Genomic DNA, 25,850 nt, shown 5'->3' with positions numbered 1-25,850 from the left:
TTGAAGTGCACAGTAAAAGAGTGCTGGATATATGTCATAATAGACTTAAACCACCAGTGGTCAGATGGTTTTCCAGTGATAATTTGTACTGCTCTTCACCAGTCAAACATGCACTTCCCAAAGCATCTCTGTTAGCAGTGAATCAACATTAAGTAGCCTAAGTCTCGTGAAAAAGCAGACAAAAATGTATAGTCCTTTACACCTTTTAATCACATTAGTAAAGCTATTCAGATGCTTATGCTTTTGCAAGATCCAGTCTCTTGCAGAGTAAGGGAAAGCTCTTCATTTAACATGCAGTTAAATAAAAAGAAAAGATATTGTGGAAGGTCTTTGCAGTAAATTGAATCAGATATCAACCAGGGCATTCAACAGAGCACCCTAGTCAGAGAATTATTCTTAGGTGTGTCATAATCATCAGTAATATGTTCAGTTAGATAAATATCTCTCCATGGCTGGAAATATGGCGTGAAGGTCAGCCATGGCTTGATCTGATCTAGAGTTAGCAACAGTCCCACTTCAGGTGGGAGGCTAGACTAGATCAGTTCCAGAGGTCCCTTCCAGTCAACATTTCTATGGTACTATGATCTCATGTCTATATTGCAATTAAAGGGACCATATGAATTTAAAAAAAAATCTTTCTTTGAGGCATGAGGAGCTCATTATAATTATTAATATATAAAGAGATTAAAGAAGGTGATTTCCACCATGTTGATTCTTTATCTTTGTACGCTGCCATTGAACAACAACAATATGTTTTAATTTTGTTTGAGTGTGGGAAATAATTTGCTGAAAGCAGACAATATTTTCTAGTTTTTCCTCTCCTCATCTTTATTTTACAATAAATACATATTTATTAATGAGGAAAATCGGCCGCATTGCTGGAGTGTGTGACCCACCATATGAGTCAATTGGAGAGGCTTGAACCAGATCACCGTACAGACTGAGGGTGGTTACTGCCTGCAGGAGTATGGGTCTCATTAAGGGATGCTGGGGAAAAAGCATTTTGAGATTGCGTATGACTTTTTAAGGATGTTTAGGGGAAGGACAAATGCAGAAAAAGGGAAGCATGAAAGTGGATTGGGGAGGAACAAGCATGGGCAAATAGAGGGAAAGAGGATAATGGGGCTAGCTGCTAAAAACAGGTTGCTGATCAGTACTCTTAACTGACCATGCCCTGTGCCTGGTCACTGTAACCTGCCCTGTGTTCTTGTTGAACTCCATTTCTAACTGTTTTCCTGGTGAGGGGACTCTGTTCTATGTGCATATCTGTCCATGGAAGTCTAAGGGCCAGCCACTGGCAAAGGGACCACATGCCAAAGGAGCCCATGAGTCGGGGGTGCTAGCAACTGGAGAGAACAGGGTTCCGGGGCAGTTACTGGATAGACCAGGTGTCCAAGAGCATACCAGCTACTAGGTGAATGCATATTGTATATATGCATAAGTATACATATATATGCATATGTATGTATATATTTTCCACTAATGAGCTTTCATCCCGACCAGCCAGAAGCTCAGCGTGCTCAGCCTCACTACTGGTTGGACCTGAGGACATGGAGCTGCAGCAGTCTTGTTTCTGGCAAGCTGGATTCAGCAGCCTTTAACACTCCCAAAAGCTCTGATATCTTTTGTGCTGATGGAGATAGCTCATAGCTGTCCTGTCTCACAGCTAGAATAAATCAGACCCACAGTATATATGAAATGCTAAGTCCAGTTGGAGAACTGATTTACTGCAGAATGCAACTCTGCAGATTTGTGTAGGGCCCTAATTCCAAAAACTAGTATTTGCCTAACTGCAAGCATATCTAGTGACCCAGACTTAAAGTTGTGCTCCTATTTAAGTAGCTCTTTAATCAGAGCTTATGACAACAGGGAGTCACCTTCACCACTGAGTAAGTCTATGATCCAGAGTGTTGTCCCACACTCCACTTCTATCCACAAGAGCCTCATCACTCAGTGGTGCTTCCACCCTAGGTTAGCTGTTTTTTTGTAGTGTATGGACTAAACTTCACACAAGGTTTTCAGATAGACTGGTAATGTACCTGCTCTGTGGTGAGGACACATACTCCATCTTGTGCTCTCTCCCTCCAGACACAAGCTCTCTGGCTTCCAGGACATGTGGAGAGTGGTGCCTTCTTTCTCATTCGTCCTTTCTTCAAGCCAAGCTTGACTTCTTAATCTATTCCCTTCCCTTAATGGTCAAGCTATTATCACAAAAAAGTTGGATTTGAATATCTTCACATAGAAGAGGGTTTGGAATCTGTCCCCTGCTTTGAATAGGTAGATATAGCCTTATATATCGACAAATACATACAAATGTAGGGCATCCTGGCATAAAATAAAAGAGCAAGCTGATCTTCCTTTCTCTTTGGTGCCTAACTTCAAGAAAGGTTCTGGGGCTACAAATCAAGACCTGAGACTAGGGTCTGAACCCAGGAGAACAGTGGACTTTGAAGGCCCCCATAGTATTCCCTTATGGCTGAACTCATTTGACTTGTCCATGTTCACTGTGCTGGCTATCATGAATCAAGGGTGAGTGATGCTCTTTAGGTGCTTTGCAGAAGCCTGTAGGGGCCCTAGAGTCAGCACGAGGCAAGTTAAGCACTGCCGAGGAAGGCTGGGACCTTCTGAAGGACTGATGCCTCTTTGTTCACTGCCTGCTGGAAGAGTAATGCTTCCAGCTGCTCATCCTGTCTGCCTCCCTTGCTGCTAAAGGCAACCCCTCACCACCACTGTTTGAAATGCTCCTGAAAATGCTCCCTAAGCCTCCTGAGGCAAAACAAAGTGGGTCAGAGGAGCTCCCCACTCACCCCATATAAACTGACCCACCTCATTTTAAGTGCAAGGCAGCAGCAGTGAGCAACAGTAGGTGATAATCTTTCAGCCGATCTCATGGGAAGTGGGAAGTGGCAGTGGGAAGAAAACCAGACCGAGGCTGAGCTATTTATTTGAGCAGTATAGTAGAGACAGCACACTGTCTGTTTATGAGAGGGAAAAAAAAAAAAAAAAAGAGGCCTTGTGTGTTTCCTGGTTGCTAATGCCATTCACAGGGTTTTACAGCTTCAAAAAAAAAAAAAAAAAAAAAAAAAAAGCAAGAACATGGCAGTGCAGACTGTATGCAGTGCATGCCGGATCCATGTCGTATGGATCCATGCCCATCACAACCTAACCCTGCATATTTGCTCCATTTTTATGGGGAAGGAGACATTCAGTTGTAACTTTCAGGAAGCTCAGGCCATGCACAAAAAGGAAAGCTTTTTCCTGTCTGACCAAATAGCATATGGTGCCTTCATTTCTGAGTGTCAACGTCTAAAGTTTAAAGCATCTCAAAAACAGGGGCACGTAGAATCACAAGTAACCTGGTAAAGTGCTGGCCGCAGTGCAGTGCAACAGTGTAAGGGCACAATCTAGCTAATGTTACCGTGTGTTCTGTTCCCTGTCAGTGGCAGTGCTTGCTATCACAAGTAGCTCTTATGAAAACAACTGCTCTATATAGTCAGCATTCTGCCCAGTCTTCAGTGCCTGTCAAATCAGGAAAGAATACCTACCTGCTGCACAAACCCTCTTATTTTTTACAGAGGAGTCATATACAAGCCAAATTTGCCAACCAGTTAGAAAAATAAAGCAGAGCAAGAACACAGATGACAAACACAAAGCAACCAAGATGAGGTAAGGATGGGGCAAGCTGGAGATGTCAACAGGATTCAGCAGAAGATGGTGTAAGAGGCTTTAACCTCCTGTGTTTTCATCAGCCAGATAGGAATGAAGTACAGCAACCCAGGATCCATTAACGTGCACTTCTATGGCCAATTCTTAAACTGATTTCTCAGGGTGGATCTTATTGTGGCACAAGCACAATTATTTTTCACATTATTTTCCTGGTAGGTTATTATACATTTAATCACAGCATTCCCATGCCTTCACGCTTTTTGTAACAGTAGCAGAAATGGTGGGCTGGAGAAGACAGCTGGAGCTGCACGTGGTGTATGTCAGTTTACTTAAGCAGGGCCATTTTACTGCAGCAGGAGGACTGCAACAAAAGGTCAGTGCTGAAACTCCACTAAAGAAAGCTGAGCATACATTCCAGCTGCGAACATATGATCACTGCTTGCCTGATCAAAAAGGGAATTTCAGTGCTCTGCTACATGCTTGCCTTGACCCTGCTCCATACCGCCTGTCTCGTGCGCATCAGACAAACTTGCTCTTTAATCCGGCATGGAATATGCATTCTGGTGAGAGGGTGCTTTGAATAGCTGCAGAGCAGTCTTAAACTAGGCCTATGCTACAGAGAAGTGCACGATAGCAGGGAGAGGGATGTCAAAAAGAGAAGAGTCATATGAAAGCATTAAATGTGTATTTTTATTTCTTAATCTTATGTGCCCATCACAACCTGACCCTGTCCAAATGAGACTCATCTTTTCAAGAGAAAAATAAATTCATGATTATTCAGCACTTGCATTTTTAATGCCTGTGGCTTCTTAAAATGATTAATCTTCTGGAGTCTGCCCGATCTGTCAGTGTCAGAGGAAGAATTCTGTGTGAGCAAAATGGTGTGGCTGTGAGAAGCCACACCAACTTAGTCAGGCCATTAAAAATTGCAGAAGTGAAGATCTTATAGCTACAAGAGCTTTTGGCTGATTTAGAACATGCCTTTGTAACATCACTTGATAAAAATAAGACTCTGACTTTTTAATAGAACGAATTACTTAGGTTTTATATTTAACCACAGTCACTGTTAAAGCTATAACTGGTTTTCAGAATATTTTAGGAATCTGATCTTGATCTTCCATATGTTAAAAGCCATCACAACAAATACCTTACATTGCAGTTCCTGGAGAAGAAATAACAAGGTGGCTGCAGCCTTAAATACAAAGCATTTATTTTTGTGTTCAGATTTGCTGTTCTTAAATCAGAGTAAGTATCAGAAATAATCATTTCAAGGCAAGCAAGGAGGCAATCTTAAGCCAGAAAAACTTGTTAACCTGCATGATATTTGAAGAGAGGACGTTCATGTTCACAGGCAGCTTTTTGAAAGCTTCCAGATCCCATTTTGTAAAATGGCACTGGCACCGAGGATCCCTAGATATACTAGGAGCAAGGAATATTTTGACCCAGGGAGAGAGGATCCCTTCTGCAAGTCGAGCTTGCAGGCTTTTAAAATATTGCTCAATGATCATTGTAATCAGCCAGGTTTTAACCTCTGGATTTACTCATCTCACCTTGCCTTTGGGTTGTGCTTCAGGGTGAAGGTTCAGTCACTTAATTGTATTGTACAATGATGAATTAGTACCAATGCACCTAACATCATGCATAGATTTAAAGGTGTATGTTAAAAATAAGAAGTTAAAGAACCTTGCCAGGGTCCTGCTGTCTGTCTTTTCTGGGAAAAATTCAGAGTTTAGCAAAAGCTCAACCCTCTTTTTATGTTGTTATTTTACTCTGGCTACTATGTGAGATGACCACATAGAATTGCAAAGAATAATAATTTGGAGAGTGGAAAGAACATGCTGCATAGATATAGTAGGCATTTGAGGAAGAATCCATCACTAGCACCAGTTTAGCTTATTCTCACTAACTCAGCAAGTTTGCAGATGAGAACAAATTGGGGGAAGAGTTGACACCTTGAGGGTAGGACTGCTGTTCAGATGGCCCCTGAGAAGCTGGAGGGATGGGTTGAGAGGAGCCTCGTGCAGTCCAGCACTGACAAATGCAAAGCCCTGCCCTCGGGAAGAAACAATTCCTGGCAGAGGTACAGGCTGAGCACTAACTGCAGGGGGAGCAGCTTTGCAGAAAAAAAGGACCTGGGGATCCTGGTGGAGACTGAGCTGAACATGAGCGTCTAGTTGTGACAAAGAAGACAGACCACACGCTGGGCTGCACTAGGAAGAGCATAGCCAGGAGGCAGAGGGAAATAATTATTTCCCTGTACTTGGCACTGGGGAGGCCACACCTGGCGTGCTATATCCAGTTTTGGGCATCCCAGATCAAGAGAGATGTCAACAAATTGGAGCAAGCCCAGCGGAGAGCCACTAGGATGCTCGGGGGGCTGGAGCACATGACGTACAAGGAGAGACTGAAGGTGCACTCAACAACGTACCAAGGACCAAAGCATGGCTAAGGCATCTGTAGCTTTCGTCTTCTAGCAAGGCAAAAGCATTTGCCTTCGTCATAGAAAGATGTGGTTTGAATACATTCCTGGACAACATCAGGGAAGTCTCTCTGTGGAGAATTCACAAAACCTGAACATTGCAACTGTGTAATAAACGTATCCCTGCTTCAAGCATGAAAGAATGCAACAGAGTCCAATTCTAATAGCCTACAATTCTACAGTATGTTTCTTGCTAGTCTCTTAGAATTCTACTAGTCTTTTAGAATGGCCAGGGATGATATTATGATTCAATTCCACTTTAACACTCCATATTTTACTTTTTTCCATGTTTCCTTCTATAAACTTTGCCAACTCTGTTATTTCACTCAGATATAGAACACCTCATCTCCTTCTTCCCCTTTTGTAAAACTGACACGAAGGAGAGGTTCACCAGCTCTGCTTATTTTTCACCTTCTACCCCGAAATGCTCTGATCTTAAAACTACTTAAACTTGTGCATATCTTTACCGCTGTCAATCAGCCCAGTTCTGCAATTTGCAGTAGCATGTTCCTAATGTTGACTGTGTCAACTAGCCCAGTTTCCACAAGTACCAAAGACCACAGAGGCCAAAGTGTGATTTTCTGAAAGTTAGGTACTGCCTGATCCCACTCACCTGCCACATTTCTTTGGTCCTTAGATAAGCCACATTATTTAATAGTTACCTATTCCCCATATATTTTCTTAGAACTTGCTCTGCACTTTAACCATTTCAATTTTTCCCCGCATTCCTCTGTAAATCTGATGTGTTTCCCATAGTTTCAAAGACAAACTTCCCAGATACATGGAAAACTCCTGTCATTCCCTTTTGGTATCTTTGAATGCCACACCATCACCTATCTGTCTCAAAATTATGGAGGCTTTTGCTCTTCTCTTTCCTTTTTCTCCATTTCCTGGAGATAATTCTTCCCATTTCTTAATCTTTCCTGTCAAAGTCACCTTGCAGAACTAGATCTTATCAGTTTTGTTGCCTTTTAACAGTAGAAGTGAAGTCCCTGGAGATTACATCATAGTGCCTCCTAATATTATAATATTTTTTCCCTTTTCCTTTCATTTCAGTGATTTTACTACTTCCTACTTCTTTATCTTTTCTTTTTCTTCCCCAGGCAGGACCTTAAAGGTTCTTAAGTCTCACAGATCATTTTTCCCAAAAATACTATACTTGGATGTCGCTGTGTTATAAGGATTTATTCAGAATAAAAGCTAACATGAGAAATTATCTTGTTCCTACGGATACCTTAATAGCAAGTGCCAGATATCTAACTCTTCGCTAGTGGTGCAAAATCTACAACAAATTTGTGTTAGAGTAGCTCATTTGTTAATCTGTTATTGTATCCTAACCCAGAACATTCCATTCCTCTTCTAAGTAATGTTTAAAGTTAAGTAACATCATTTTCATTTAGCTGTACCCTGGGTAAAGAGACGTGCTGCACTATGGGCTCTCTTCCTGTCAGGGCAAAACACAGTTCAGATGCAATAAACAAATATTATGCTGGGTTCTAGCCAAGCAGATGAGCTGTAAAACCTTGCTTACCTTCCCTATGCCTTATTTTTTGTGTGCAACCACTAACACTAGAATAAAGCTATGCTTTCACTACAGGCTATTTTATCATTCAGTGTGAACTTTAGTTGCAGGTCATAGCAGTAAACAAATAGCTTGTAATTCTCTGGCAAACAGACTGACTTGAGCTCTGAGAAGAGGCTAAAATCAAAATAATCTGACAGAAACAGTTGCTTTCTCATCCTACAGCATGTTCCCATGTGGTGCTAAACAAAAGCACTCTTCTGTCTGTATCAGCGATGGGCTGATTAGTCCTTTTTTCTTCACTCACCGTTGGCACAGCTTTACAATCCTTGACATCGATCTGAGTAGCTGAAGTGATTTCAGGGCTTTTATCACCTCTTCTCTCTTGTGTCTCTGGTCTCATGCAAGGTTACATTAATTATGAGCTCCTTGTCATGCTCTGGCAAAGCCTGTGCCCTCTTTGTTCCATCTCTTCCTCTGGTGTTGAGGAGACAGAAATTATCCGGTTCTCTTTTCCCTATTCAGAAGAAGAGCTCTAAAAACAAGCACTAAATTACTACAGTTTTATCTATAAACTTATCCTATCTGCTTTAGCCTGAAAGCCTGACCAGATCACTTCTGAAATGGTCCCATTCTCTGATTTATACTTCTAGGGACTGAAGGCTGAGCATTTGCTTCTCCATTCCATCTTAAGCTTTTGGACATTTTTGAGGACCAAGTGCTATAAGGGGAAAAAAATTACCCTTAAGAGTTATGCAGCACAGGAACAGGTAGCCGGAGAGGGTGTGGGGTCTCTCTCTTTGAAAATATTCTTTCAGGTCCTTGAGTCTACCAGCGACTCACTAGTTACTCAGGGGTTTTACAGAATCAGAGAAGCTTCATACAGAAGAACACTAGGTGAGTTCATTCATCAATATAGGCTGACAGGCTACACATCTTCCTCTCTGTAAGAGTTATTACAGGGTCGCTCTCTCTGCACTTGCAGGTGCCATGATAGGCACACTGATGAACAACATCGAAAGCAAATAAAATACCCAAAGGAGAAACAAAGTGTTTCTACCGTAGACAAGGAAGGCTGTGATGGGCATGAGAGAGGCAGCCACAGGGAGCTGGAGTCTCATTATGCTTAACTTAATTTCAGAAGCATAAAGTATTTGGACATTCGCTTTTTCTTGCTTTAGTTGCACAGTGCATTCAGAGCATTACCGAGCGTTTGGGAGGTGGCTGACTGAGACTTTTAGCACGTTGTTCTCATCTCCCTGAACTCCTGCTATCTAGGTAGCCTTGGGCAGCTTAATCATATGCTGTTGTTCTTTTTACATGGAAGCATGCACTGCTGACATAAGAAGGCCGAGGGTTCAGAAACCTTGTATGGGGCACTTAGCTCAGTCTGGGGTCATTTGCCCTTTAAAGATTTCTCCCAAGTACAATCTTAAATCCTTTCTAGTCCCAATCTCCGATAAACTTGCCAATGTGCAAGTGCTGTGGCCCCAGACAAAGGAATGTGGTCTTTGAACCCCAACTAGACCTCCAAGATACTGCAGCCTGTGGGTGAAACAGCTTCCTGACATGTACATGTGGAGAGTTGCAGCACTACAGAGTATGAACTTGAGATTTGTTTTTAGAGTTTGGTTGAGAAACACCTCTGTGCCATTCAGAGAGAGGTGCAAGAGATTTCCAAGCAGAGGCTCTCCCTGTAGATGCTGTTGGATCCCATATAACATGCCTTGGTGGTAACCAGCACGCACACCTTTATCTGCAACCTGTTCACTGTTCCATTGCCAGAGAGGCTGTTGGGAGCCGGTGGGGGGATTCAGCTCCAGAGTAACATACTTTCATTTAGGTGGCTCCATCTGTCCCAGCTCCCGTTACATGTAGACCTTGTCAATGAAGGTAGCAGTGTGCTTCAACTCACCCCAAAGAAGACATCTACTGGCTGGTTGTCTGGGTCAGTCACTTTGCTCGTTGATTGTATTAATTAGATCCCTGCTGACTGCATTGTGAGCTTAGACCCTCAGTGCACAGGACTCATCCAGATGTAGGCACCTTCACACCAAAGTCTGAATATAGAACTGCTTCCCACCCCAAATGGCCTAAGGACTCTTTCCCCAGAACTAGGCTCTGCTCCTTCCTCTCCTCTCCTTGCAGAGGCCCTGCATATTGACCCCTGTTATGGCTCACATTTCCCAGTAACTCGTTCAGCCTTCCCCTGGAGACACAACAACAAGGATTACACACCTATCTGCTTTATGCAACTTTGAAGTCCTCAGCTCTGGTAACTACAGACAACACATGAAGTAGACTTGTCTTACCTCCCAGGGAACAGCAGGCAGTCCAGTCATGTGCTATAAATGTCTGCTAGACTTGGATGCAAGTCTCCTCTTCCACTTAATGACCAGACCTTACTCCCTGTGGAGCAGGTAGTCTGAGGAGTTTCATTCCCACCCACTAGTAGGTGTGGTCAGGAGTCTGGCAGACATTAGCCCAACATCTTCCTTCCTTCTCCTCCTCCTCGGCCAACAGAGTAGCGAAATGGTGAAGGGGAGGAGAAAGATCAAAGACAGGACCCTTCCTATGGAAATCAAATAGCAATTCACAACTACTACCAAAACTGGATCTCAAGCTTCAGACCTTCAATGTTACCCACCTTGCAAAAAAAAGCTTGACAAAACCAGGAAACAGTTCAGATGACTGCATTACTATTTATAAATCTTGAAAGGCACACAAGCTCTGGGATTCAGACTTCTCCTTTCACATATGAGAAACCAGACCAAGAGACTGAGTATTGAACAAGTATCAGTGAAGGGACAAAAGCACTGGAGCCAAGTTTGCTTGTGTCGATGTGCAAAAGAAAGCCATCAGCTGAGCTAACATTGCACAAAACAAGGAAGACACAGTTACCTGGCAAGTGCTGTGAGAGAAATACCTCTCAAGTTACAATCGTAAAATCAGAGAATCTTATTTTATAGAAACAGTCAGCAGCAACAAGATGTATCTTTTTATCTTTTCCCCTCTGATACTGCAGATTTAACTTTCCATTTCATCTTGAGTCCTGCAAGATCTGCTGGTCTTCTGCTTAAGCAAGAGGAACATGAATAGCTCCTGGGTTTGTTAGCAGTGATGAAGAGCACCTTATTATGGCCCTTGCCAAGCTGTCATCCCCCAAACTCAGTCTTCACAGTGTTGCTTGTTGCCTCACTGCTGAATTCACTATTTTAAGCAAGTTATTATCCAACAAAATAAATGCATACTTGAATAAAAGCAACCAACCTGGAGGTTTAGCATCTTTGTCAGATGTTTTTGCATTCATTTTTCTGCTTAGCATCCCCATACCGACTGTGGCATAAGCCATTAGCATGATGACCGAAATTGTCAGTCTTTAACCTTCAGTACTGGATTACAGCAAATCATCTGGCTGTCTTCCAGAATCAGCAATCATCCAGAGATCTGGCCACTTGGCCTCTTGAACAAAAATCCACCAACAAAAGTTGTGTTATTTTTGTTTTCCTAATAATGATGCTACCTGAATGCACTACACTTAGTGTCCCAGTTACAGCTGTAATGAGAAAACCATACACATCATAAACTAATACCTAATTAAACTTGTTCTATGACATTCCGCTCTTCTAATAAAAAACACTGAACAGATCTCTGTGGAGGCTTGTGGCTGTCACCTCTTTTTTTTAAGCTCAGCATTTTGTCCTCAGACTTTGTCCTTGCAGAGTGGGAACAGCTGAGGAGGTGATGAGAGAGGCAGTGTGAGCTGGTCTGCAGAGTGCTGGCTTGGGAGTTAGGAGGTTTGCCATGGATTCATTGCTCTGTCTCATGGAAATCAATGTGCTCATGAGCTGCTTTTGGCTGTTTCCCTTCCTGCTCAGCACCAACCAGTTCTGCAGGCTAGGTGAGCTACCTTCTTCTGCCAGTTCCTAGAGCGAGAGAGAAGCTGAACCACAATTTCCTTTCCTGGAGGGCTTCCTGCCACCGGCTTTCTATGCCAAGCTTTAAATAGGCATAAACCTGGGGCAGATCTTGTGCATGAAACTATAAATATAAAGGATGCAAATTCTACTCAGTTACATAATGGTACATCAAGAACAGTTCTGCTTCAAGAAAGAATTTGTGGTTGTGTTGTAAAGAGTAAGATTTGCCATAACCCTGTCTGTATGTAAACAGCAAAATTACCCTGTGTCCCTGTGAACTAGCTTCTGTGATAGCTCCTCAGGAGAAAAAAATGACTCGTCTGGCATGTCTGTGCCTGACATATCCTCTTTGGAATATGGATATGAACCGACCATGATTAAAAAGTAAACCAAGATTTTTTCCAAGCAAGCCAGCATCCATGTATTCCTAACTCCTCCCTGGTTTCCTTTGGGAGTATATCCTTGCTCTATCTTCCCTCCAAAAACTACAGGGGAACTGTTCTGTCATTTGTGCCTGCCTGTGGGAAATTAGCATATTAAAACTCACTGACAACTCTTCTTTTGGAATGAGAAAGTGATTATTTATTTTAAACAACTTTCTAATTTGTTAACTCACCTCCTCTCCTACCCATGGACTCACAAGCACCAAGATGACATGAAGGACAAGGGACACCTACTGTCAAGTCTTCACAACATATCTTGGATTTCTCTTGACTGGTGTTGACAAACTAACTTGTGAGTAGGTCTTTTATATGCTTGAGGAATCAACAGTTACTATGAAATGATACTTTTGCTTCGGAATCTCACTTGCTTCAGCCCCATGAGCCTTAGACAAAGTTGTTGTCCCTTGTCTGATGTATTCATTTTGAGTATCTCTGTGGCTACAAATCTGCCTCCCTTGTGGGATGATAGGAGGAAGAATAACTGGTGCAGTGTGCTGTAACCTTGTTGCCATCCTCCTGTTATTAGAGCATAGATCTTCTGTGGACCAGCCATCTGAGCTGTGGCCCAGCACGGGCTATTTGATCTTGATGCCAATGTTCACCAGTTTTGTTGCTGTCAGTTGTGTCCTTTCTCATCACTATGAGTCATTCTAGAAACCCTAGCTCTACTGTTTTTTCTGTTGTTTCTGCTTTCACACAGATATACTTCATCCATATTAATCCTAATATATTTTTTACAAATCTCTAAGTGCTGGTCAGTTTGCTGCAATAAATTGCATTAACTTAAGGACAGTGACAGGGATCCACGTTCATATTTGGGTTGACATGGTCTTATGCAAGTTATCCAGAGCCAAATACTTGCCCTGGCAAAACAGTCAGATTTCTGACCTGGGAATTTCCCTTCTCCCCTGTTCCACCACCAGCCTGGCTCTTCAGCACAAGCAAGGTGAACAATTTTAGTCTGACTTTCTGCTTTTGAATAAGAGGCTGCTCTTTCCAGGCTTTAAAATAGGGAGAGCCATTTAAGAGATTTCAAAATGGAACTTATGAGTCTAAGTCATCAAGCATTTTTGAAAGATGTGGTCTGCATCTATATCACATTACTTCTCAGCTGCCTGGCTTTTCCTAGACCATCTGAAAATGGATCTATGCTGCTGTGTTCCAAAGAGGGTTTATTTTAATATTGTGTTAAAATACTGACAATCAAAACCTATTGCTTTAATTAGGTGGTAAGCACTGTCATCCTGGGTCTTAAGATCTCAAGTAAGCAGAGGTTGATTGCTGAGGTAAATTTTCACCATATTGGAGCTTGTAGGATTTATTTTACTCCAAATGCTATTGCGGTCTCCCTCAATGCCTTCCACATTTCACTGGACACATAACGCCAGGACAATGTCCTCTCTAGCAAATCAAAAGATTACAGTGTCTCTTCTGGAGACAGTTACTTCATGGGCCAAGGGGACAAGTTTAATCAGAATGAAATATCTTTAAGAGGAGCCAAGGCTTGTCTAGTTGAATCAGAAACTCTAGAACTTACTTTTTCATAGGGACATGGCCAAGCTCTATAGCTCCAAATAAAAGCATGACAGTTGATCTTCAGACCACTTTGCTAAAACACAGAAAACTCAGCAGTCTGCTGGCCACAGATCAAACTATAGGATCAAACTATAGGATGGTTCAAGCCTCATTCCAGCTTTCAGTGCTGAATTGCTGGGTAGTACAAGACTACAGTATACACGTCACCTCTCAGCTGCACAACATTCAGTATTAGGCAAGGGACAGGATTCTCCATCTTCGGGCTACTGGATGTCCCTGTAAAATCATTCGGTTTCCAGAAAAAGCAAGAGAAGTTCTGATTTTTGTAAGCAAGTAGTCTGGCCTCCCTTTCCATATCATGCACTGCCAGTCCCCCCCTGCTCAGCAAGCAACTGAAGATGCGAGGCTGTCCCCTGCTCTAAGCTACCCTGGTCCCACTTCAGTGCCTTAAGATAGTGTTTCAGGATGCTCTCAGGAGGTGGGGACCTTCAGCACAATCAGGCCTCCTCCATTGGCCATGCTCTACTGCAGGGAGAAGCTCAGGCAGGACAGAGGATGCTGGGACCTGCCAGGATGTTAACACGCTAAGTGCTTCTCTGCTTCTGGCTATCAGAGTGGCTCGTTGGGAATCTGCAGTGGCAGATCTGCCAGTAAAAATTAGAGAAACTGTTTTAGCCTGTGCCTTGGCCTACCAAACCAAATACAAAGACACACAGGTAACTGAAAGACAGCTATGGAAAGCCAGCTCTGCATCCTGCTCCCTGACCCTATGGAAACACCAAGTGCTGGTTTGTGACACTTGCTGATCAGCAGCTGCATGCTGCTTTTCCTCTTAGGAAAAAAGAGACTAATTATGAACAAACTGCAAAATTACACTTTAAATGTTCTCTAGCAGAAAAAAAAAAAAGCAATTGGAAAGTAAATATTACAATGCATGTTTTAGAGACAGTGGTGGCTATGAGAGGGTAAGTATTGTTTCTAGAAGTCACATGGATTGGGAATGAGCAGATCTTGAACTTAATCGAGGAGATCAATACTCGATCTCTAAAATAGCAACCCTGGGCCTTGTTTCATATTGATCCTGGGCTCTCACAAAGATACTGTGGCTATGCTAAGTGGGTGTAAAATATTAGTATTATTCCTTACTAAAAATTATATAATCCCTTTGCATGGAAAATCATGAGAAAAAGCAGAAGGCAGCAGAGAAAGAGGTCTGAAGTTTTTCTTTCTGGGCAAAAGATAATCTGAGTGCTGCTTCAGCATAGACAGCGAGCCTTTGAAATGTCTGCCTGGCACAGGCCAGGGTCTGGTCCAGTGGTTCCCAGTCTTTTTATACCCAAGCTGCTCTCAAGAGAGTAAACAATATTTTAAAAGTCGCTGAACCTAACTGCTCACCTGCCTCAAGGCTGCCATTGCCTCCTCTCTGCTCACTGTGCTGCTGCTGGAGTGCCTTACAGCATGCAAGGCCTCATATTACACCTCTGTTCATGTAAAACTGTATGCCATGCCTGGTGTGTCCAGTTCAATTATGCTTCCAGGTACTCTCCTTATTAATGTGCAGAGCTCTCAAGTGGCATAGATGACGCAAGTTCAGTTGTTGTGAAAAGCTGCCAGACATTGACAAAAATATCTACCATATATCTAGCCATTTTTCTGCTCTTAATGTATTAGTAAGCCCTTTAAAACTAATTAAAATGAAAGTCTGATCTGTGAAGTTCCAAAAAAGCTAAAACAGCATCAGTGCAAAATGAGGAGAAATGAGCTGGACACTCTGGCCAAATGGAAGGACAGGAAAATGAAGTTGCTCATCCTTATTACAGAATGTGAGCACTGGGGCTTAAGCAAAAGAGACAGTGAAACGGTAGGGAGTAGTGGCCATTTTCCTTCCTCTTGTTCTTTAATGCATTACCTAAGCCCTTATCTTGCAGAAACAAATACAACTGTGCACCTGCAAAAGTGTTCAGAAGACCAGAGCCCTAGACTATCATGGACATAAGCTTCAGTCACTCCCTCCCCAAATAAATATGAAGTTTTGGAAGTCACCTCAGTGTAGAACATTAGCACTCAAGAACATATCGATGTCCCCAGTGCCTGGCAATTGTGAGACCAGGTGATCCAGCTTGCATGCCTTGCTCAGCAGGACTCCCACTGCAACCAGCAAAAATGTGCTTGAGGAACAGAAGCAGGAGCAAGCCCCTAGGCTACCTCTCACTTTAAAATGGCTTACCTCTGTGCTAACCAGCCAGGAGCTCACCTTTTAGAGGTACAGACATACTGCTAGCATTAGGGCTGCTGTTGTGAGAGGTGCCTTGGACTTCCTGTGTATATACAAAAAGAGAAATCACCACTTAAAGCCAACTCTCCCCAGATATTAACTATCCTGACATATGTTCAATGATCACACTGCCAAGGAAGTGACCGGAAAAGTTTTCATTGCTCGCTGGTGAGGTCCCTAACTGTTTTTACACCTTCTTCTCTAAATAAGGAAGTCATCTGTGAGACCTCCAACTAGCCAACCAATTTGATCCCTTTGCATTCGACAGCCAATGAAACTTCACTCCTGCCTCCGGTCTTGGATGACAGCATTCATCAAACCCCAGCCAGCCTGGGAGGACAGCAAGTTAGTGTTACAGCCATGGCAAGCTTACCTTTGGTGAGCTGTTGATGTCAGAGTGATGATATAGGGTGGGACAGCCCCCACACTATAAAGATGGGTCAATCAAATATAACTAAGGCTGCCCACCAGCAAGCAGGATCTGCAAAACATGGTCCCCACCAGTTTGAGTCCTGCTGGCCTGTCTCTGCTTGCAACCCAACTGTTATCAGGCTTTAATTTCATGTCAGCAATCTCTATTTGCTTTCCAAAAATAAGCCTCTGCCACCATGCTGAAGGAAGAAAAACAAGAAGGGCGATATTTTTAGGGCCATTAATTCTGACCACGTGCTCAGGAGGTGAACCGGATGGCCACTGCACAAAGACTTCTCATCACTATGTTCTGCGGAGCCAGCATTCACCGGACGTTGCTTGCTTTTGTTCTCCTGGGTTTTCTAGCTGGGATTGCTTCAACATATCCAGTTGTAAGCAGAACTAATGGCACATTGCTGGAAAGAGGATGGCAGTCTCTGTTGTCCAGGTCCATTGCTGGGAAGTCAGGGGAGAAGTCAGATGTGAACTGGGAGAGTGACTATTTGCTAGGAATCAAGAGGCAGCGAAGGCTTTACTGCAACGTGGGCATCGGGTTTCACCTTCAAATCCTCCCAGATGGAAGGATAAGCGGAGTTCACAATGAAAACCAATACAGTGAGTTACTTCCAGAAATGAAATAGAATAGATGTCACTGAATTGCTGTGAACTCTAGTAATTACCCTTCATAGAATGCAAATGTTATTACTTGATATTATTAATCTCTGCTACATCTGTTACCTTTTAGAAGTCTCCAGGATCAATAAATTTTAGAATCCTCCAGGCTGAAACATGTCACGAATGCTTGGACAAATTTAGATACCAATTTATTTTTACTCTGCTTAACTGCAGAGATGAGAAAAGATAAACCAGATTGCAAACTTTCTCTCTGCTGCATTTGCATTTGGTGCACTCCTCGCTTTATCATTTACCTTTTGAATTCTGGAGGCTCTCATTAAGCTGGCAGTGCAAAAGAGTGATTTTTGAATTCTAGCCTACTAGTACTTTGGGGACACTCCATAACCAAAGGGGCTTGCTGTTCCTGGTTTGCTTGTTCTGAGGGTGCTATTCTGTAAGATTAAAAGAAAAGCATTAACCATATGGTTTTGAATTTCCTCTAGGGGGCAATTTATAAAATCTTTTGCAGCTAAGAAATCATAGGAGACTTCAAAATGCAAGGCATGCTTCTCTAGAGCTCAATAACAAACACTCTGTAATTATAACATACCAGATGATAGGAATTATTTCTATACCAGAGAGCCCAGCAGTATTTGATAGATCTGAGAGCAAAAGGATCCATAGCATGTCAATACGATTCCAGATAAGTTATTCTAAAATCCTATGGTGTGCAGGAAAAAATAGGAACTTTTCTATGGACTAGGGAGAGAATTCTAATAAATAAAATATGATATATTAGGGTTTTAAAATACAATGTATAAAAGGTTTTAAAATAAATCAATTATATGTGAAATGCCTTTGCTTAGCTGTAAATTCTACAACAACACTTCCTTTGAACTTCTTGCTCTTTTAGGTCTCTTTGAAATATCCACTGTAGAGAGAGGTGTTGTTAGCCTGTTTGGTGTGAAAAGTGCTCTCTTCATTGCAATGAACAACAAAGGCAAGCTATACGGAACGGTGAGTACAAATGCAAATAGTTTGTCAAGGCTTTAACAAGGGTTACAAAGGTTCTGAGTATTTTTTTTCTCTCTCCTGGAAATCTCTTATTTCAAGCAGAGAAAATAGCCATTCACTTACAGTGAGCCTGCCCAACCTGCTGTCATCAGTGCTATTCAATGCAGCAAGTGGCACAGCTGTTAGAGGTCTGTTATTGTAAGGCTTTCCAAGAAGATGGTATTGGGAGCAGCCTTGAAATATGGATGTATTGTGCAAATAGGACAGATTAATTAGACAACTTTTCTCATCTTCAAAGGGCTCACTGCTGCAAACACACTCTAGTAAGGCTGCATCTTGTTGATGCCAACATTATATTATACATGAAGGGAAGTGATGTGCTCTGTAAAAGACCCTAAGATGCAAATTGTGGGGGGGTGGGTGGGGGGGAGGGATGAACATGCACGTGTGTGGGAGAGGTGCAGTTAGAGCTCTTTGTGCTAGCTTCCATTAATAAAATCATGATCACATGCCTCCCCCAACCAAAAACAAGTGCACCATGAGGAATAAATAAGAAGCGCGGCTTACAATGTCCACATATGTGCAGGAGGATATTTTAAGGGTCAACTCTCAAAGACTGAAAAACCAGTAATAGCTACTAACAACAGTATCCAAGTGATACCAAAACATCATCACCATCATCCTCATCTAGAAAGTGCTAGCTATGCTGCCTGAATGCAATTTAATCTCCAAGTCCCGAGCAATGCATCTTGTCTCAATGTTCAGTAGAAAAGGTGCCTGTTCAGAAGTGAATTTGAAAGGGGCGGGCTCTGGCAATAAGCAAAAACAGTCTATATCAAAATAATGAACAGAACTGACTGCATTCATCTTTTTTTGTCAAGAAACAACTAAGTCATTTCTTTTGAAACAGCTGTAATGTCAGCAAAACGTTTCAGTTTCTTAATAAAATACTGAGTGTTGTGAAGAACTTGTAACCATTACTGGTCTGACTGATTCCTACTCACACAGATGATGAAAATAGAACATTTTAAGGCTTCAGTCTAGGAGCATTCTTTCATTTATACCTAATTTCAAGAACCTGAAAAGTGCTACAAACCCAAATGCTTTGCTTGACTTGGTCTTTCTAAAGAAATGTGGGATCTGGCCCCTGAGCTCCCTTTGAATTTTTTTTCTCAGTTTCTATTCATTCTTGCTTATTTTTAAAGAAATTTTAGAAAGCTGTAATAGATGCTCATTTTCCCTTATGCAATGCAATATCATAAGTTAAACTCTTATAAACATTGAATGAGTGTCTTAGAAAGATGTCCAAACACAACAGCTCTGGTGGCACTCATATGCCAGGCCTCTGATGCCAGGGGATAACTCTGATGTCTCTTTTAATGTAATAAAAGCAGCCCCTTTCATCAGTGCTCTGCATTTCTCTCCTCTTTGGCCTTGCATCTCCTCTCCCAGTTCGATCCTTCTCCATAAATTTAAATAACGTGACATGTAGAAAAATGCAGCTGTTTTCCTGGCTTAGAACCTGCTGCATCTCTCTCTCTGACAGTCTAATAAAATATCTCACTAACGGTTAAATAAAAGAAAAGATGTCATACTAATACGAGGTCTTATTCTTGTTCAAAAGTGTTGTTCAAGCAGGTAGTTCTCCCTGAATGTTGTTTGGAAGAGAACTGAAGGTTTTGACAGCAAGCATATAATTCTTTTATAAACTGCAGGACTATCTTCTAGAGGGGAGCTGTGAAATAAACCTGTACCATTTGGACAAAAGGGCATGACGCTGACATAAATCATTGTTTTCAAAGAAAATGGAGAAATACCTGATTCATGATGAATTAACTTGCTCTGTCACAGGAAGTGCACAGTTCATTATCTGGACAGGTGACATCTGAGTTCATCTGACACCAAATTAGCACTGAGGAAGGAGATTTATTGTTGGACACAGATACTGCAGCACCACCTGTTACCCTCCTATAAGAGGTTCTTCTTCTGTAAATATATTAGTAAGAAAGGTTTCTTGAATCTTACTGAAATATTTATCATACCTGATTTATTCTTTTTTTCCCTCTCTCTATTCTGCAGGCTGTTTTTCACGACGAATGCAAATTCAAGGAAACCTTGCTGCCCAATAACTACAACGCATATGAATCAAACGCTTACCACGGCTCTTACATAGCACTCAGCAAACATGGGAGAGTGAAGAGAGGAAACAAGGTTTCTCCTGCCATGACAGTAACCCACTTTTTGCCCAGAATGTGAACAAGAGCAAAACAAAAGATAAACTCCAGGAAAAACTGTTCCATTTTGCACATGGGAATAATCTCCCAGGTAAAGTATTTATACTATTCATTGAAAAAAAAAAAAAAAATATATATATATATATATATATGTATAATGTATGTGTATATTTGGATAAGAATATTTGTACTAGATCCATCGCATAGCAAATGCAATACTGTGCTACTTATCTTCTACTCAGTACAAATTTTATATGGCTGTGTGCCTTCTTTGGTGCTGAACTGATAAAAACGCAAGCTGAAATGCAAAGGGAAAAAAGTATTTGGAAGATGTCAAATGGCTGTTGATAATTATCTAATCAATCATTGATTATTTACTAAATAATATTAATTACCTCAGACAATAATCCTACATAGAGAGCTGTTTACATATCATGGGCCAAATCTTCAGATGACTTTACCTCAGTGGAGCTTCCAGCGGTTCACCCCAGCTGAGAATCTGCCTGCACCCCGCTAAGCTACTCACACAGACTTGTGCCTTGTCTCCTAAAGGCTTCAGTTTTTTTTGATCATTAGCATACCACTTCTATCACCATTTCCACATGGGCAAAGTGTCCTTCTCCCAGAGCCCCTCTAGCTCTGGTGGAATTCTGCAGGATTTCCTCACATGGAATTATTGGCATAAATATATATATATATACACACACACACATACATATGCGCGTGCGCACACACACACACACACACACACACACAGAGTGTGTGTTTATCTGTGTACGTACATATCTTAAGTGCATCAGTCATCCCAGTCTCTAAATGCCCAAGTGCCTTTATATACAGACAGACATAAAGGAACATAAGTAGTTAAAAGCAATATATTTCATTTCAGCTGAACCTTATTAATCTCCAGGAACTAGAACTGGTCTGCAGGATGCAATTTGTGAAATGCATGGAATTCATGAAAGCTTCAGCAAAGGGTTATTTTAGAAAACTTCTCTGTTTTGAGTACTTCTATTTACTGCTTTAAGACTATTTATTTCTCCTGTATTGTAACTCACTGAGGTATGAGCGACAGAGAAAGAAGGAGGCTGTATAAGCATGCCTTCCCTGGGTTGGTGTAGTGAAATTTATACCATAGTTCTTATTTCTATCACTTGCAAAGCATCAGTTCCAAGGAAATACAGCATACCATGTGCAATATTACCTGGATCTCTCCCAAAAGCCATACAAATGGCATAACTCCTTTGCCTTACTGTTTTGAAAACCTTCTTCCAGATCATCAGTGAAGCTACATTCTCTGTGCCTTTGGAAGAGTGTTTTAGGAGGCCCCAAGTCAATAGTAGCTATAAATGTCAGTTGCCAGAAGCCTTGGGATTCCTGCATTGGTGGTGTGTTCCTAAATTTAAAACTAGATTTGACACAATGTCAGAGCATGAGCATTTTCAGCATAGATGGGCCATGCTGCTGCAGAAGTGCAGAAGATCTGAGTGCAAGATAATCTCTCCTGTCCAGCCAAAGTGTGACTGTGTCCAGCCTTGACATGCCATTCTATTTGTGGGGGGGGGGTCTATTTGCAACAAGCCTGAGCCTTCTGACGTGCGTGACAAACAGTGTGAGGGTCAGATCCTCAGCTGGGGTAAACCAGCCTAGTAAGACCATGTCACTTTATAGCTGCAGAAGATTTGTCCCAAAGAGTGTACCTACAGGGATGTATCTACACCCACACTTTTTGAATAATCAAGACATCATTGTTTTGCAAACAAGATGCATTTTTCCACTTTTATGTGATTTATACTTGAATTTATTTTCCTCAAATATAAGTAGTGATCACTGTGAAAGCAAAAAGAAGAAAGAATGGAGTACTGCTTACTGTACGTGAACTGGGCACTTCGGGTATGGCAAAGACAAAGAGTAACTCCTAGTTCTCTGGTCCTGTAGCACAGAGGGAGAAATGAAGTTGACATACTTTGTCTGTCCACAATATGTGCAGCTATTTGCTTCAGAAAGAATTGCATTTTAAGGGTAAAGGCACAATGTTTTGATTGGGGGGAGAGTGGATCAGAGGGAAGTTTAGAGGTTATCAGACAGTTACATTGACCTAAATCCCCTAGCAGTGTAGACAGGCAGACCAGACCTGTGCTGAAATACATTAGCTGGTAATCTGTAGCCTTGTGTTATATTCCTAATTGTCTTTGAAATGAGGTCTGAAGAAGGATAGAAGAATATGTGGGCATAGAAGAAATAATGATTTGAATGCTGACACACAAGTTTGTTTCTGATTACAGCTTACACCAATGTCATTAGGTTAGGATGAACTCTGTTCTCTCTTAAAGCAGTGTGATCTGAAAAAATTTACTGTTGCCAGTACTGATAAACAATGTGATAGTCAACATAAAATATAAGAATCAGACCCACTGACTTCATTTTGCACATGCTGGTTGACAGCAACAAAAAATGTAGCCCAGGTTACAAGAAGTCTGATTTGATGTAGCCTGTTGGGCTGAACTTGTAAAGAACTGCAGACTCCTATGGATGCAGTTTTAGTGGGTGTTTGGAAAGCTCTGCCAATCATTCTGCTAAGTTACTCTTCATACCAATGCTTTTTCCATATTACATGTCAAGATCATGCCAACCAACACTGAAATCCAAAAAAGGTCCTGCAATGACAGGAGTCCTGATTAATATAAGAATGAATGACACTGTTGTCAGGAGTGACAATGGATGATGCCATTGTCAGGAGTGATAACTTCAGCAGGAAACCCCTGCAGCACAACTAGTGGAGCACTGTAGCATTCTAGGGTATTATACTGGTTACACAGTTTGATTGAAGTTCTTCTTATGTAAATCCATGGCTACATTCATAAGAGGAATTAAGGCATGTGTTCACACATTGCTGTGGATGTGCGAACCACCTGTTCATCTCTGGGCAGCTCACAGTAGCAGAAGGCACCTTGTTAGCATTGCAGAAGTTACACAGTTTGCCGGAGAATTGGCCCGATTTTATTCTGCCTCATGCTTGATTAGCTAATCTCTGCCTCCTCCGCATACTTTTATCACTTTCATGGGAGAAGGAGCATTTGGGAAGACCACCCCTCACTTTACACTGCTCAAGATAAATTTGCTGAGTTGGCTCAGAAAAGAAAAATTATCTTCCCATTTGTAAACTGCATGTACATCATATGAAAATGGAAATATGGAAAATAAAATTTAAAAAAATATGGAAATAAATATGGGCATGGTCTTGTAAACCCTCAAACAAAACTTTATTTAAAAGAATAGCTCTGTGCCTATGTAAAGAGAAACTCATGAAAGTAAAGGAGTTTTCCAAGACAGGGCTATAGAAGGAACCTACTGTTGATAGTTCTTTTGGTGGGCCCTTTCAAAACATAGCTCATCTCACTGTGCATTAACATACAGTTCTGAAACAGTCTGCAAGCTTTGAAAGTATTCTGATAAATATCCCATCCTGGCCTACGTTCCTCATATTTTGCATGTGGGAGTCTTCAATGGAGTTGATACCAGTTTACAAGGATTCTTTCTCCATAGGTAAATCCCATAATTTAAGACCTAATCTGCCTCCATTAGAAATCAGTCTTCATCAGAACAGAATCAGGCTCTTAAACAATCCCATTTTCCTCAAACATGCAGAGTAACTTTTGTATACCTCATTAGCTATTTAAATTCCAAGGTTTTATTTTGCACATAAAACGGTGCCAAAGTTCTCACATTATTTTCTTGCCACTAAAATATACCTCATATTCTGACTCAGTATGGACTCACAATTGAGATTGTAAATTTGTGAGAAACACAAAACTGTCCAATCAATTGTTTGTGAAATGGCTTTTATTTTTTTATGTATGTATGTGCTGCGCACAATAGTCTAATGTATTCATTAAATAAACTTTTATACATCTTTTGGTAGTGTTTTGATTCCAAATCCCTATTAATTGTTGATCTTTGCTTGCTTCAGAGCTGCTGTATTCAGGAAAAAATACACAGTTTTTATTCACCTCTTGAACCAGATGACCTATTGGTACACTTAAAACTGGTAGACTTTTATGTCCTTCGGACTTCTTCCCTAGGAAGTCAAGAGAGAGTCATACTGGTTGTGGAGAAAGTGGAAGTTTCACAGAAAAGAAGGAAAATAAAACTTTAATCATCTGATTAAAGAATGAGCTGTCATAGTCACCAGGCCACATTCCTGTCTTTTTTACCTGGGGAAATTCCAGTACTGCTCTCTTGTTGTTAATGCTCTCCAATGTATCATTTCTTATGCATATCCACTACTTAATTAAATAAGAAAAACATTTTATAGTTGGCTTTTTCTTCTTGCTTGGAATTGACTTGAGGGTAACTTTCTACAGACACCTCTGACGATTTTCACCTTACTGTCCCTCAAAGTTGGGTACTTTGGAAACCCTACTGCATTTTAGTGAGTTGATAGGTGTTGCTTTCCCTCCCTATACTCCCAAGCTTCTCCCAGTCAGGGGACATGAATTCAGGTATTAAAAACCAATTAATATGCTGGGAATCTGCAGTCTGCTTTCCAGCTCCAAGCGCACTGTTTAACCACTGGCCAGCATGATACTTCAGAGCAGACATGTCTTCAAGGCTCTGATTGCTGGTGGCCCTTTTCACAAAGGTGAGAGCATTAGTGCTGTAGCCAAATACCACCCTCTGTATTTGCATTTTGGCTGCCTGTGCTCTCCTGTAATAACTCCCTTTGTTTACAAAAAGTCATAAATCATTACCTATAATACATAAAAAATTGCATATTACATACAAGATACATGGCCCACATACAATGACGATAGGACAAACCTGCAACGCATGTATCCATCCAAGACCAATCCATCTCCAGCGAAAAAACAGGATAATTGAGGTAGTAAGGGATATGTCTACAGGGGTTGAAGAAAGGCCACGTGTGTCCAGCTCACAAGATGCCCTCAGAAATGGATTTGTTTCTGCTCCATGTCACAGTTTGCCCTTTGAAAAGTGAGGGTGACCAGACACACCAGGGTGCCCTGAAGATGCCAACAGCTCCTGCGCTGCTTCCTCACTGCGTGCTCCTGGTGCAGGGGCTTGAACCATCTCCAGGGAACTTTGGGGAGGAAAGCTGCTGACTAAGCCCCACGTTGCTGTCCAGAGCTGGGAAAATCTTGATTGAGCCTGACCTTTGCTAGTTTTACAAAGCTTTCTTCCTCCTCCCAAGCCGTTTGAAATGTCATGGCGTGTCTGTTCCTGCAGGTACATCCTGCAACATGGCAGTCTTATCTCTTTCCTCAGCAATCTGACTTGGGTCCTGCCTCGGCAACTCGCTGCTGCTCACCTAGGCTCTGCTCCCAGGACTGTAAAGCTGTGGAATGCTTGTCAGTAAGGAGAAGCTCTAAAAAACAAGGGCAAATGCAATTTAAATTAAAAAAAAATTGAATAGCTTAAAAAGGCACCTCTCAGCTCCCTGCATTAAACCCTTCCCTTTGGTCTCTTCTTTCTTCCACATCTTGTTCTCTGAACTGTCCCTGAAAATATAACGGCTCCTGTGAAATGTCTCCCCGTGCACCCAGAGCAGAGTGGAAGAGTATCCCAGCATGTCTCTGCTCCTTTCCCTGCTCCCAGTCAGGCTGCAGTCTGCATCCGCTGGCCTGAAGCCAATGGCAAGGACCAATCATCTGCCCGTTTACTCTGATGTTCCACTGTCCATATGAAGCAGCAGGTGTTGTTTTCATTAGCTTGAT

At 41.7% G+C, this 25,850-nt stretch overlaps 1 protein-coding gene across 1 annotated transcript; it reads left to right on the top strand.

The window, feature by feature from the left end:
- Positions 1–3,390: 3,390 nt before the first annotated feature.
- On the top strand, positions 3,391–25,026 carry FGF6 (fibroblast growth factor 6). Its single transcript, XM_009675391.2, has 3 exons — positions 3,391–16,867; positions 17,781–17,884; positions 19,961–25,026. Exons 1-3 carry the CDS (start codon positions 16,528–16,530, stop codon positions 20,135–20,137), a joined length of 621 nt encoding a protein of 206 aa, XP_009673686.1. The 5' UTR covers positions 3,391–16,527; the 3' UTR covers positions 20,138–25,026.
- The last annotated feature ends 824 nt before the right edge of the window (positions 25,027–25,850 follow it).

Source organism: Struthio camelus, chromosome 1 (assembly GCF_040807025.1).
Source record: "Struthio camelus isolate bStrCam1 chromosome 1, bStrCam1.hap1, whole genome shotgun sequence".
NCBI classification, from domain to species: Eukaryota; Metazoa; Chordata; class Aves; order Struthioniformes; family Struthionidae; genus Struthio; species Struthio camelus.
The sequence above is the reverse complement of the archived record's forward strand: the minus strand, read 5'-3'. Positions and strand labels throughout refer to the sequence as shown.